At 43.3% G+C, this 14,680-nt stretch overlaps 2 protein-coding genes across 10 annotated transcripts; both read left to right on the forward strand.

Annotated features, from left to right (window-relative positions):
- Positions 1-717: 717 nt before the first annotated feature.
- On the forward strand, positions 718-6,756 carry LOC119552899 (poly(U)-binding-splicing factor half pint). Of its 6 annotated transcripts, none has more exons than XM_037862820.1 (6): positions 811-853; positions 1,821-1,914; positions 2,274-2,325; positions 2,613-4,573; positions 4,803-5,306; positions 5,368-6,756. In XM_037862820.1, exons 4-6 carry the CDS (start codon positions 4,458-4,460, stop codon positions 6,383-6,385), a joined length of 1,638 nt encoding a protein of 545 aa, XP_037718748.1. In that variant the 5' UTR covers positions 811-853; positions 1,821-1,914; positions 2,274-2,325; positions 2,613-4,457; the 3' UTR covers positions 6,386-6,756. The 6 variants fall into 6 exon arrangements, with proteins under 6 accessions (XP_037718746.1, XP_037718748.1, XP_037718749.1 ...); XM_037862821.1 differs by having other exon boundaries at positions 816-853; positions 2,265-2,325; XM_037862818.1 differs by lacking the exon at positions 2,274-2,325 and having other exon boundaries at positions 718-853; positions 4,279-4,573.
- Positions 6,757-7,115: 359 nt separating this feature from the next.
- Positions 7,116-12,815, forward strand: LOC119553909 (protein zer-1 homolog). 4 transcript variants are annotated; one of them, XM_037864585.1, is made up of 10 exons: positions 7,116-7,428; positions 8,849-9,205; positions 9,568-10,379; positions 10,434-10,558; positions 10,616-10,787; positions 10,842-11,003; positions 11,064-11,225; positions 11,431-11,580; positions 11,665-11,910; positions 11,973-12,815. In XM_037864585.1, exons 2-10 carry the CDS (start codon positions 8,905-8,907, stop codon positions 12,132-12,134), a joined length of 2,292 nt encoding a protein of 763 aa, XP_037720513.1. In that variant the 5' UTR covers positions 7,116-7,428; positions 8,849-8,904; the 3' UTR covers positions 12,135-12,815. The 4 variants fall into 4 exon arrangements, 3 of the variants coding, with proteins under 3 accessions (XP_037720513.1, XP_037720512.1, XP_037720511.1); XM_037864584.1 differs by having other exon boundaries at positions 11,431-11,910; positions 11,973-12,134; XR_005219790.1 differs by lacking the exon at positions 7,116-7,428 and having other exon boundaries at positions 8,905-9,205; positions 11,431-11,910; positions 11,973-12,225; positions 12,284-12,815.
- The last annotated feature ends 1,865 nt before the right edge of the window (positions 12,816-14,680 follow it).

Consider the following 14,680-nt stretch of genomic DNA (forward strand, 5'->3'; position numbering starts at 1 on the left):
AAGAAAAACTACATGCAGTTGAAATTAAAGAGTGTGCTTACTTGCAGTTTATAGGCTCTTAATCACCGGCGTTATAGATAGTCACTTTCATATATAATATATGTACATATGCAGGTGCAACAAGTGAAGAACAAAAGACCATTGCCCATATTTTGGTCGTTACTTTTAACTTTTATATGTACTTTAATTTTTTGCACTTTATACTCGGTAAACTATTTTTCACAACGAATATTTCATAATTTTTAACACTAACCCTTAAAGCCGTTGCGATCAGCGGGATTTTTTAGATAGAGGTGCAGAAACATCGATATCATCGATGTTTTCAAAACAATCGAATAATAGTGCTCACATAATCCAATCGATAAAATATTATTAAACAGGGTGTATATTCTAGTAATACCCTCTTCTCACAGAGATCCATCCACCATCTACCATCCGTTAAACGGATGGTCCATATAACGTAATCTTATAGAACGTAATCGTAGCTTTGCCGATCTAAAGCCCCACATATAATCCAATTTAGGGAAAAAAAAAACTTACTTTTAAAACAAAAATTACATTAACATTATTAACATTTTTTTTTAATATAGTAAATTAATTTTACAATATAAATGTTTAAATGTAATTTATAACCGTTAGTAAAAATATCGGTTATGAGAGTTGCCAGACTATGGCTTATATCGATAGTCACAACAAACAATCGGTACTTAAGAAAAGTAAAAACATCGACCCAAGTTCCACCACTATTTCGTATCCATCTTGACAAAAAATTTTCGCAAAAGAAATAAGTTAGCAAATAACAGCGTTGCGGGTACTAAATCGCCACAATAACAACTGGAAAGCAGCGAGCATGGTTAGTATTAGCGAATTCAGATGAAGTTGCACCCGAGGACAGAGTTTTCAAGGGGTTTTCCACATCGCGTGTTTCGGTTAACTGTGAAATTTGCGCATTTTTTCGGTACTTAACCAGTGGCGTTGCAATAAGCGGTTCAGGGGGTTCCATGGGGGACGCTGAGGGTGTTCGTTGTTGGGGGTGGAATCGATGGAGCACCCCTTTGTGACCTTGCCTCCGTTTGGAAGCAGTACGTCACAATTGCGGACCCTCGGCGGATGTGTATCTATCCGAATTAACACCACGCGCTCTCGCACCTCCGGTTTCGTACAGCCCTTTGGTCCCATAGACGGATTTTACCTGAAAAAGGGAGGGGACAGATGTGAGATGTGTAGGGTCCTTGTAGACCTACCTTTAACAAATGTTTAACTAGCCATATTGTACAAAACCCTCAATCACTACGGATAACTGCCGTATTCGAAACCCAAACAATGGAAACCCATTTAAAGAACTATAAATAATCTATCGTTCAAGACCTAATTATCTGACCATATGGTGAAACCTTTTTATCTGTTAGCATGGTCATATCTGCAAAAATCCTCTTTTAGTGATATTACTACTACTGACTTATAGAAAAGAGTGGGGATTAACCACAATATGCTAACTATTTCTTAAAACCTCTAATACAGCTATAAATAATAGGAAACAGCCTATAATATCTATCATAATATAACTTTTGAAATTTAGATTAATTTTTAAAGCATCTTTTGATGAACTGATTTCTGCGAAAACAGTGAGAAATAGTGGGATCATGACAAATAATCTTCAATATAGCCTGTTCTTTGTGTGACAACCCAATAATTAGGCAAAAGTAAGAGAAATGCTTAAAAAACTTTTATTTTCATTTGAGAAACCATATTCCCTTGGCTAGAGCTTGTAAATATAAAAACATTTTACTTAACCCCTTTCAACCCTCTTTCTCTTACAGGGCAGCAACGACAGAGCATCGAGATCACCGCGTTCGGATGATCAGCGCGAGATCAACGATATGCCGGCCACCAAAAGATCGCGCTCCGACTCGGGTGAGTTTCCCAGCTGTCCGTCTATAAATAACTATGTATGATGGAATGATAACCGTGGCGATCAGCACATCGCCCCCAAACAAAAAAAAACAATAAACATGTTGTGTATGTCTGAGAATAAGCTTGGCACATAGGTTTATCAAGAATCCAACAATCCACGAAACGGAATCCACGAGGAGGATCCACGGCCTTCCGAATTGTATTGTATTTTTTGGTTGTCCAAGCATAAAACATAAGCACATCTTATATTTTCTCTCCTACTTTGTATTTGTACTCTACTCTACTCCGTTGCATCTAAGGGCAGCACTGACGCCACTAAATAATCGGTTTTTCTTTTTGTTCTGCTTAAGTAATTGCAGACTTCATAAACGCACGATGAACTCTAACTCAGACTGTGAGGTGTGAGGTGAGGTGAGAGTCAAACAAATCGATTTGAGAGTCAGTCTATCGCCAAAAAATCGAAAAAGGCGCGATCCCCAGTCGATAAACGAAACGATAACGATTACATATATGCTAAATAACGAAAGCGAAAGCGCAATGAAATGCGTATGCGTATTGTTGTTAAATCTAGGGCATCAGTGAGTCCTGAAAACAAAAACCGAAACCGAAACGAGTCGACGAATCGCCAGAACTAATCCAAAATGCATATATAACTATTATCTCTCTCTTTCTCTTTCTTCTATATCTCTCTTTTTTAGTTCTCGTAAGCGTTTTTCTCCTTTTAAGTTTGTTCCGCCTAAGACATAAGTTTAATCGAGCTCAAGATCGAGTTCGCAATCGAAATCGAAAACGAGGTATTCGAGATCGCGGGTATTCGAGATCGAGAGAGAGATGACCAATTAGATAACTCCACTACTACTCTACTACCAATCTACTACTACTACCAATCAGCCACAAAACAACCAAGCCCAACCAGTACATCGACATTAATCCGCTTCTAACCACCTCGCCACCACGTCGTCGTGTGCCGCCAGCCGGGGACTGATCCGGGTCCCGATCCTGAGATTCCCGAGACTCTGATTCTGGCTCCGGTCCTGTCCTGGTTGCATTTACATTAAGTACCAATGATTTTGTGTTTTGTCTTAGCTAGTTCAGATCAACCAACCAATCGTCCGTCCTGTCATTTGTCCGATTTGTTAAAATGGGGTACTAAACATCACCAACTAATCAGTCTTTAAGTAAACGATCTTTTCGATCAACATCCGCATCTAGTAATCCATTAACTTAAGACCCATGGGTCTAGCTCCTTGCGAGCTTCTATCTTTCTAGAAGAAACATTAACAGTGGGTAGATAACAGCTTTTTGTAGGTAGGGCGGTGGAGAACCTAACCAACTTAAACATATTGTTGCTCTTATTATCGTTTCAGCGTCTTGTTTTCTTTTTTTTATTTTTCTCTTTTTATCACTGAGCAATGTAAAATGTGTGTGACCCTTCTTCAAGTCAGTTACCGCGCCCCCAACTCATGGAAATCGAATACGAAAACGAATACGAAAACCGCACCTAAGGTTGCTTATAATTTCTAATTTTTATAAACTACTCGCCAGAGCTGAGCACACGCGAGGAGATCGGCAAATCCCCAAAGGCCCAGCCCGCGATTTTTTGTTCTCACTTCACCTGGAGGGGATTCCCCGGATGTCCTGCTGTGTGCCCAGTTCGCCTTGTCCAGCGGATGAATTTTGATTTGATATACATTACACATAACCCGACACATTACTACCTCCTATTTTATATATGTATATGGTATATGTATATATGATAATCACACTTGCATCACATACACTACGTATATCAATCAATTGCCTACCGATAAGCGAATATGTTTTATTTGACGGGAGCTTTCTCTTTTTATTCTTGCATTTTCCAGCCTTGACAAATAAATGACAAAAACTCAAGCCCCTCTGCATAAACGATAGACTCATAGAAAGACTCTCATCCAACGCAAAAGAAACGAAAAGTGAAATATGCATTAACCTTAAGTATCCAATAATCAATAATGATCAAGTTATAGCGGCAATATGTACCGATTGATACGCGCTCCATATATCCCAACTGATCCGCTCGAGGAGCCACTATATGATTAACAATTTGTTTTCTTATTTTTTCCTTTTTGTCTTCATCTTTCTTGCAGGCAGCAGGCAGTTTTTGTCTTTATTTAAGCGGTTTCAAACGCAATCTCTTGACCAATTTGTCTGTCCCATGCCAATTATGCCTTCGGAAACAGGCAGAAAAAGAAAAATACCGAACAAGTCAAATGAAAAGTCGAATCGAATCCCAAACAAATTGCATAGCTGATGATCGATCAACTGAACTGAACTGAACCCTCCCCCAGTATGAGATGCACTAATCCCTCTTCCCAATTCTAGGCAAGTCCACGGATTCGAAAATTCCCTACCTTTCGCAGCCCCTGTACGATCTCAAGCAGACGGGCGATGTTAAGTTCGGTCCGGGCACTCGATCGGCGCTCCTCGGCCTCTTGGGCGGCGCCCTGCCCAAGCTCTCCTCGGAGCAGCACGACCTGGTCAGCAAGGCCAAGAAGTACGCCATGGAGCAGAGCATCAAGATGGTGCTCATGAAGCAGACACTGGCCCACCAGCAGCAGCAATTGGCCACCCAGCGAACTCAGGTTCAGAGGCAACAGGCACTGGCGCTTATGTGCAGGTGAGCTAGATGGTTTCTGGGGTAATACTCTGGTATGCTGGATGATGTAGATTGTGTAAATGTCTGGCGAAGATTGGCACTCACGACTGCTGCTCCGCGTTACTGGAGGCAGTCGATAGGGTTCCAATCGCTGTGCCCTCTTAGCTGATAAGATCTGACTCCAACAACCATCAATTCCTTAAATTCCCTTTATAAGGAGACCAGTAACTAATTCACCTTCCGCTTACAGAGTCTACGTGGGCAGCATTTCGTTTGAGCTCAAAGAAGACACCATTCGCGTGGCCTTCACTCCCTTCGGTCCAATCAAATCCATCAACATGTCCTGGGATCCCATCACGCAGAAGCACAAGGGTTTCGCCTTTGTGGAGTACGAGATTCCCGAGGGGGCACAGCTGGCGCTGGAGCAGATGAACGGAGCCCTGATGGGCGGCAGGAACATCAAGGTAGGACGACCCAGTAACATGCCACAGGCCCAGCAGGTGATCGACGAGGTGCAGGAGGAGGCCAAGAGCTTCAACCGCATCTACGTGGCCTCCATCCATCCCGATCTGTCCGAGGAGGACATCAAGAGTGTCTTCGAGGCCTTCGGACCGATCCTCTACTGCAAGCTGGCCCAGGGCACCTCCTTGCACACGCACAAGGGCTACGGCTTCATCGAGTATGCCAACAAACAGGCCATGGACGAGGCCATTGCCAGCATGAATCTTTTTGATCTGGGTGGACAGTTACTGAGGTGAGTTGCTTGTACTTGAAACAATAAAATCCGGTGATCTAATCCGGTGTATCCTTTGCAGAGTGGGTCGCTCGATTACGCCGCCGAATGCCCTTGCCTGTCCCACAACAAACTCCACGATGCCCACGGCCGCGGCAGTGGCTGCAGCGGCGGCAACAGCCAAGATCCAGGCCCTGGACGCGGTGGCCAGCAATGCTGTGCTGGGCCTGTCACAGAACACTCCCGTCATGGCAGCCGGCGCGGTGGTCACCAAGGTGGGAGCCATGCCAGTGGTTTCTGCAGCCACATCGGCGGCTGCTCTGCATCCTGCGTTGGCCCAGGCGGCACCTGCTCTTCTTCCGCCCGGAATATTCCAGGCACCCTCTCCCGTGGCGCCCAGTTTGCTGGGTGTTCCCGCTGGACTCCAGCCTCTTCAGCCGGTCGTGCCCACTCTTCCGCCGCCCGCGCTCTTGGCCACACCCACTCTGCCCATGTCAGTCGGCGGTGTTGGTGTGGGCATAGTGCCCACGGTGGCCACTTTGTCGGTCTCGGAGGCCAGCAATGGAGCCGCCGCTGCGGCTGTACTCTCGGCCGCTGCAAATAACGCCGCTGTCACGGCAGCCAATCTCTCGGAGAACATCAAGAAGGCGCATGAGAAGCAGCAGGAGGAGCTGCAGAAGAAGCTGATGGACGAGGGCGATGTGCAGACGCTGCAGCAGCAGGAGAACATGTCAATCAAGGGCCAGAGCGCAAGGCAGCTGGTGATGCAGCGGCTAATGCGGCCGGTGGACTCACGGGTGATCATTCTGCGAAACATGGTTGGTCCCGAGGATGTGGACGAGACCCTGCAGGAGGAGATCCAGGAGGAGTGCAGTAAATTCGGCACCGTCAGCCGGGTGATCATCTTCAACGAAAAGCAGACGGAGAACGAGGACGACGACGAGGCGGAGATCATTGTGAAGATCTTTGTGGAGTTCTCGGCCGGCGCGGAAGCCATGCGAGGAAAGGAAGCGCTCGACGGCAGGTTCTTTGGCGGACGAAGAGTTGTGGCCGAGCTCTACGACCAGGGAATTTTCGATCAGGGAGATCTGTCCGGCTAGAAGGGGGAGATGATCCCGATCCCCCCGGTCTTTGTTCTGTCATTTTTTACGTAGCACCTAAAAACGAAAACGATGCAAGTTTATTTATTACGCCAGTCCGGAGACAACCGACCATTGTTGAGCGGCGCGGCAGCCAGATTACAATTATGATTATGATGAGATGATTCTGCAACGCAGTGATTTAGATTTAAAGAGAGATCCCCGTAGCGAGGGGAGCGATTTTCAGTGTTTTTGTATTATTGCTTGCCCTCGGAACACCGAAAACCACAAAAGAAAGCCCAAGCAAGCACACAACGGCCGACTAACAACGTGTACATTTACATTTGACTAATTTCAGCGCTTTCAAAATAAATATTAGTTTCCCATTAAAATTCGATTGTGTTTATAAATGGGTTAAAAATTAAGTAACAAGGAATGAAAATTAGGGAATAAATATCATCTAGAATTCATGTTTAGACTATTTTTTTATACATTATTATCCCTAACTTTCATTTTTAGTTTTTAAAAAGCAGAAATTAAAATATATTTTAGATTTGGTGCTCAGTAAAAATTATATATTAATTATTCCAATATACAAATTTTTGGTAATTTGAAAAATTAGAAATCTGTTAATATTTGTATATCGCCTCCTTGCCCATCTCCAGCGCACACATTAAAAAAAAACTATCGATAGACCGAGCGATTTTTAAAATGCAAGTGAAGGTATTTTTCACCGTTATTCCAGTTCCGCCATCTGGTCACGCTGCCGAGAAGAAAGAAAATAGAAATCAAAATAATGAAGTGATTTCCATACGAAAAACGCGAAATAGCAGAAAAACAAATAGCATTTGCTGGCGCTCGAGTGCCGCGGCTAACGCAAAAACGCTGTGCAATCGCGTGAAAAACTCTCGCAATTCGCCAGTTCGGTGGCAAAAGCAAACAAAGACAGCAGCAGCAGTGGCCGAGCAAAGGCAAGGAAGGCAAAGTCAAAAGCAAAGACAAACGCAAAAACAGCGAGGGATTTTTGGAGGCTACTTTTTTGGGGCGACATTAGGAGATAAAAGGTACAGAAAGCGTGGGGATCCACGGATTCGGCAGCGGATTGTCATGGATCCGGGATAAAAATATCCGGACAGCTGTTCTCTAGCACTTTGGAGTTCCGTGCTATTCAGGTTTTTCCGTTTCGTCTAGTCGCCCAGATAAGCCAGACAGACTGACGCTTTTTATTGTGTTTTTTGAGCTTTTTTTTTCGATTTCTTCAATAACTACGCACCCACACACACGCAAACATTTTGTTTGTTGGCATTTTTTATTGTACATATTTTGTGATAGTTGATATATATGTACATATGTGATCCGTGGAACTTGAGATTGTCTTTTGTGCATACACACACGATATAGATTTACACTTTGTTTTGGTCTTTGAGTGAGATTGCCCCGAGATTACAATCTGTGTATCCCTATCTCACCTGGCCAATTAGATGACCCTTGGTTATGTAACGCTATATAATGGCTATCGGAACCCAAGAACTGAAAACAGATTAAAGCCAAAAGGCACGTGCCTCTGTTTGAAAGTCTGGGCAAGATTGGCCAGTCACCAAGGGAACTCAAGTTGCAACAGTTCTAAGGTCAAGCCACTTTCCATACTCAAATAACGATAAGTAATGCCTATAGGATAAATAATAATAATTATAGAGTTTATGGCAACAACAAACACTTTGTCTTCACAAAATTCCTACAGTAATGGGCTCCATTACAAAAATAAATGTTGTTTGTAATCTTAAATAGAGCTGATTTCAATTAAAGGTCAAATCACTTCCTTAGTGACTTGCAATCTTAAAACGAAATTAAATGAAGAGTCAAACTTTTTCAGATGCTATACTATACTTTTAAAAATGTATACTTCTTTAACCAGCATTTTCTTATTAGAACCAAATAGATTAAAAATCTGTTAAAGGTCAAACCCCTTTCCAAACGACAAACAAACTATAACTTTGTAAATTCTTATATTAAACGCACTAAATGGAATAAAGTAAAGTAAAAGCCTGTCTACAAAGGTTTTTATTGAATTTAGTTTTCAATAGGAAACCTGTTTTCAATTAAATTTTATTATCAACCGTATAAGATCGATACTATAATAATCATGATGTCATAAATCTGTGGTTTTATAGTATGTCAGAAATACTATAATAAAAGTATTTTTAATAATTGAACATTATATTTGAATTAACACGTGCAATCCCTTTCATAAGAACTATTGTACGAAAGTTTAAATGATGCTCGATTCAGATAAAGCCAAATATATTAAGTATTTGGCACCAAGTTGACACTGATAATTTATAAATATGACAAATAAGAAGTTTAGAATTGGGAAATGAGTAGTTTTTTATTTCAGGCGATGATGTGTAGCGTAGGCCAAATACCCAAACAACACACTGTAAGCTTCCGATGATTCATCGTTCCAACATCTCCACTTCGTTCCAGACAACAGGGGCACCATTGAGGCACCACTGGCGGAGCACAGGAACTGCGGCCCCAAGATGAGCTGCAAGGTGCGGCTGATGGAGGATGGCTCGCTGGACGAGGAGCCGCTGACCCTCAAGGAGATCGCCTACCAGAAGCTGTGCAACAACCTGGACATAATCAGCTGCCATCGCCCCGATGGCAAGCGTGGCCTTAATCCGGGCATCGTGCTGCCCAACGAGATCTGTGACGGCTTTCTGGAGAACTACCAGCGCTTCAATCGCCCCCTGGACGACAGCGTCATCCGCCTTTTCGAGGACACACAGCGCACATCGCTCAAAATCGTCAATCTGCGCAACAGCACCCTGAGCAGCATAGGTGAGCTGGATTCTTCGCAACCGGCGTTGTATAATTCCATTGAATAGTAATTGGACAGAATTCACTCGGAGATCATGATGTCTTTTGTGTCCGTCTGTCGGAGATTTAAAACCTTGTCCCAAACAAAATATTCCAAATCTTCTACACGTTGCTCTGAAGCCTTCAAATTAATCAATCGGAATCGGGCTGCATATGTAAAATTATGTAAATCTCTATGCACATAGCCTTTTGCTGTATGTTTTAAAGCAAAAAGATCCCCAACTCGTTGATTATTTCAGACAAATAAGTGTTCTATCTTTTCTCAACTTTGAAAATTTAAACAAATTTGTTCCACTTATTAAAACTGTTTTTTAATTTTTTAGGGTTGGAGACCCTGATGCGCCACAAGCTTTTCGCTCTGTCCATGTGGTATTGCGACATGATAACCGTGGGATCTCACCACCTGCTGGCCCACTATGGCGACAGCCTGCGATCCCTGGAGCTGGGCATCAGTTCCCATCTGCTGCAGTATGCGGAGCCCAACGAAAAAGATCCGGTGGACTTCCAATTGACCTGTCCCCACCTGCGGCGCTTAGTGCTCAACGGTGTGGTGATGCACCACCGGCTGCAGTTCGCCCACCTGCACGACTTGGGCCACCTGGATCTGACCTCCTGCGTGCTGGCCAACTTCAGCCTGGAGGCTTTGGGTTCGCTGCCCAATCTGCACACACTCATCCTGTTCAATGTGTGGCCAATTGCCAATCAGCTGCATGCAATCTGCTGTTTGAGGCGTCTCTGCACATTGGACATTTCCATCTCCAGCTCTGGGAATGGCCATGGCACCTACGATCTGCCCGATCAAACGCTGGAGATGCTGATGGACAACCTGCGGCACCTCACACACTTGGATATCTCGGGCACGAATTTGGCGGGCAACGGGGTGGCCACCAAGGAGTCGACGAGTGCCAGTTCCACGCCCAGCCCCAAAATGGAGCAGAACTTTGCCCTCACCGACATCCCGGGACTGGCGTCACGCACACAGCGACCGCTGCAGTTCCTCGGACTCTATCACACGGCCCACTGGGCATGCAAAAGACACGATATCCCAGCTCTGGAAGTGGCTGGAGATGCCAACGAGCAGCAGATCCTCACCGCAGCTCGCTATTATCACGACAGACCAGTGCTACTGACAAGGGTGAGTTTGGCAATTGGATTGTTTAAGCTGATTTTATATTGTTTCCCTTTGTAGGTACTCAACGATCTGTACCATCTCTTCCGTTTCGAGAACTGCAAGGACATACACACAGCACTGGACGTTGTGCTCTCCGCCATGGACCGGCATCTCAAGTTCAAGCACATGCAAATCTCCGGCAGGTGGGTCTTAATATTAAAATAAATAACATCCTTTTTTATACGGGTATTCCTTTTCAGTGCCACGCTGTTCTATATTGTAAAGGGCAGGGATCGCTCCAAGTTTGGAACACTGCTGCGCAACCACATCATTCGCACGCTGCTTAATGGCATGGAGATGCATCTCACCGACGACACCATGCTGCGAAATGGTTACCTCACTCTTACCCAGTTTCACATGCCAGTCGATGTGGTAAGGATTGCTCTTATATTCCATTGACCCGAGCTAAAATTCCTGAATTCCCAGCTCTTCGAGTACGAGCGTCTCATCAAGATCTTGCTGCACGGCGTTTCCAAGACAGAACAAGAGGGATTTGTCCAGCGCATAGCCATCTATCTGCTGAATACACTGGCTTGCCAAGTGGATGGGCGACAGAAGCTCTTCCTTGGCGAGTTGGGCGTAGTTAGTGTATGTCTAAATAAAAAAAAATCCTGCAGGAATTTATATTAATCGATGATGTTTTTGTAGACCATGCTGACGCTGATCAAGGATCGCCTGACTCGCTCCGTCTTCGACGATGTGATGGAAGTGGCTTGGTCCACCATGTGGAACGTAACCGATGAGACTGCTATTAATTGTAAGAGATTCCTCGAAGGCCGCGGCATGGAGTATTTCCTCAAGTGTTTACATGTAAGTTTGGAAGAGATTTACTGTATACAGAGAACTGAGGATGAAAAGATTGAGTTCTATAAATCTATGTTTATTGTCGTATTAGAGGAACTTCAAGACTAGCTGTGGGGAAGCGAAAATATGTAAACTCCTTGGTCTCATCAACAATTAGGATTGCTTCCTGTACATTGAAACCTTTTAAACTGAACTGTATTTTCTGTAATAGACCTTCCCGGATCGCGACGAGCTGCTGCGGAACATGATGGGCCTGCTGGGCAACGTGGCCGAGGTCAAGTGGCTGCGGCCCAAGCTGATGACCCAGGAATTCATCGAGGTGTTCGCCCGCCTGCTGGACTCCCTGAGTGATGGCATCGAGGTGGGTGGTGCTAGTGCGAATTTGATGGCGAGATTGCGGGAGAGAGAGGTGGGCAGTGCTAACCATGCTAACCTGCGCTTCCAGGTCAGCTACAATGCGGCTGGAGTGCTGGCGCACATTGCCTCGGACGGAGCCGATGCCTGGACGATCAAGACGCCCAGTCGGGAGCACGTGCTGGAGCGCATGGTGGCCGCCATCCAGCGGTGGAACATCAAGAGCGAGCGGAACATCAACTATCGCAGCTTTGAGCCGATCCTGAGTCTGGTGCGCTGCTACGAGACGCCCCAGTGCCAACATTGGGCTGTCTGGGCTCTGGCCAATCTGACGCAGGTGGGTGTACATCCCCTAATCCTGTATAGAACTCTCAATTAATTTTTGCACATCTCCCACAGGTTTATCCAGAAAAATATTGCCAGCTGGTGGAGCAGGAGAACGGCATCCAGATCCTCAACGAGCTGATCGAGCACGAGAGTCCCTACTGTGAGATCAAGCGAATCGCTCGCCTGGTTATAGAGCAGTGCGACTCCGGATCGGATCGCATGGTCGAGGGCTGATGGCCAAGCGGATATGTAGGATAGCACCTTACTTTTAGGATTCGAGTTTGTTGTAATGTTTTTTTCTGCTTCCTCTGTTCCCCGTTTTAAGGCAAGTGTGCAAGTGTTATACTGTTCAAGAGATTCTCCCTTGACTTTTATGTTTACAGCGAGAGCAACAGATAGATGCAAGTTTAAGCTACGCGAGAATTATGCAACTTAAAACCTAATGAAGCAAAAGCAAGCAAAAATATTCGATAATTACATAATTACTAGATTATATATGTATATGATGTACCACATGTTGTAAGCCAGCGATCTTTTTAGGCCGTCAGAAGTGTAAATATTGTTAAAACCGGAAAGAGGAGGATAATAACTGATAGAAAAAGCAAGACAGCTGGAGATTAAATAAATCCTTAAGAATTGAATTCCCCTGGATCGATAGTTATTTTCTCTAGCTATATAGATAAACGTATTGAATTTAACAGTGCGATCTGTTCCTAGATTTGTGTTCATTATTCGATGCCCACTCCCCATTTTTTGTGCTTTCGCATCAACCACCTTAATCGCTCCAAGTTCTGGAGGATCGTTCTGCATAATCTAGCTATATAATCTAGACCCATAGAGACTAGACCGTAAGCACTGTAAATAATTGCAAGTAACAGTTCTGCGCTTGGCATTAATAATATTTATAACATTGTATGTTATCATTTAGTTATCTTATATTACGTATACATATAATTTGATTCGTAAGCGTGATCACGCCTGTGTCTTACACTTTCTTTGCACCATCCAAATAATTAGATGGGATGAGAGTTTTCACCCACATATTCCCTCTGTTGTTAATTTATAATCTTACAGTTGAACTTTTCTTTTGATTATTACATTATAAACATTACCATAAGTGGGGAAGTTCATTAGCTTAACTAAAACCAAACTCAGGAAACTCATAAAATTTTCTATTTCAAAAATATTAACTATGCAGATTTAAAATTTTAACTGGTTTAAATTATAACTAGGAAAAACTTCTAAGATTTTAAAACTTTATTAAACTATTGTTCGATCTTTTATTGCCAAAAAAAAAGGACTACTCAAAATTTTCAGTGAAATGTTTAAAAGTTCGACTGTAATTATAAAGCATCACCATACAATCGCAACTTTGTAGCAGAGTGTGGAGTGTGGCAAAAGGAGAGCTTCTCCTTCGTATGAAATTTCAATAAAGCTGCATCAATACAAACGTTGGAGGGTGTGAGTGTAGAGCTCTGGAATTGCGTAATTTGTCCACGAAGAGGGAAGGGGCGGAAGTGGAAGGAAATGCCAACGGGTTGGAAATGCTTTCCAGACGGAGCGCATGTGCCGTGGGAAGCCTGCATCCCCCAGAGAGCAGCCCTTAGCAACCCCATTCACCTGCTCTCTCTTTGGCTTTCCCTCCTCTCTATTTTGGCATTTCTCCCTTTAGTTGTCATTTTGCCGGTGGAAAGTTCGCTTGTTTGTTGTTGCCTGGATGTGAATGTGCAATATTTTTTAATTTCTGGGTGCAAGCAATACGGTAAAAAGCTAAAAAAAAAAAAAGCTTAATGTTAAGTTATATCCAAGAATCCGGTCCTTCAATAACAAAGAAAGCAATTATCCCCAGGGGTTAGCTAAAAAAACCATCAAAAGTCAGTAAGAACGTAAAGAAAGAGAATTTCATTCATTTTGCCAACAAAAGCATTCAATCACTGCAAATTGCCTAGTTTAATTCAACAAAATCAAAACAAAATAGTTCCGGCAATTGACGAGGCGTAAACAAAGTGCAAAACAATTGTTTGCCAGACGGATTCTGCGCAGTTTTCAGGGATTCCCTTCAGGATCAATAACCTCTCCTTATTGATAACAAGGAAATAGGGGAAAACGACAACAAACCGTTGCCTTGGCAATCAAAACAAAGGGCTCTCAAGGATAAGAAAATATTAAAAAAAAAAAAGGATATATGTTTGCCGGGCATGAAATAGACTAAGGTATTGATTACCGGCTTTAGCCTATGATTAACCGACAATTATTTTTTCTGGGCCCGCAAAGTAGTGCTACAATCCCAAACACGACAAATTGTAACAAACTGTTTTCACAGGCCCTAACAACGGGGGTATTCGAAAATCAAATAAATAAATAAATATCATTTCGACCTCGGCGGTATTCGAACCGCCACTCGAAAATCTTAAACACGCGAGAAAACCACATCTCAACGCATTCGACCAAATCGGTGGTGGAAGCTCCGTCGCCCAAGTTTCATTTCATTTCAATCAGAAGAGCTTTTGGGGAAAGAGCTCGGGAAAAGCTCTGCACAGTGGCTCCATTTGGGGAAACTCAGATAACTAAAACCCGAAACGAATTTAGGAAGTATAAATAGAATACTTAAAATAAACCACTATTATAACATTCAGTCTAATTTAAGATGTTTAGTCCCAAAAATGATTTTTAAACGAAACGTAAACGAAATAAATATCTGGATGTATGATATGGTATGACTTTTATAAATTTATTTATTTATTCTATATAATTATTTCTTTAAATTAAAAAAAAATGGT

Source organism: Drosophila subpulchrella, chromosome 3L, assembly GCF_014743375.2.
Source record: "Drosophila subpulchrella strain 33 F10 #4 breed RU33 chromosome 3L, RU_Dsub_v1.1 Primary Assembly, whole genome shotgun sequence".
NCBI classification, from domain to species: domain Eukaryota; kingdom Metazoa; phylum Arthropoda; class Insecta; order Diptera; family Drosophilidae; genus Drosophila; species Drosophila subpulchrella.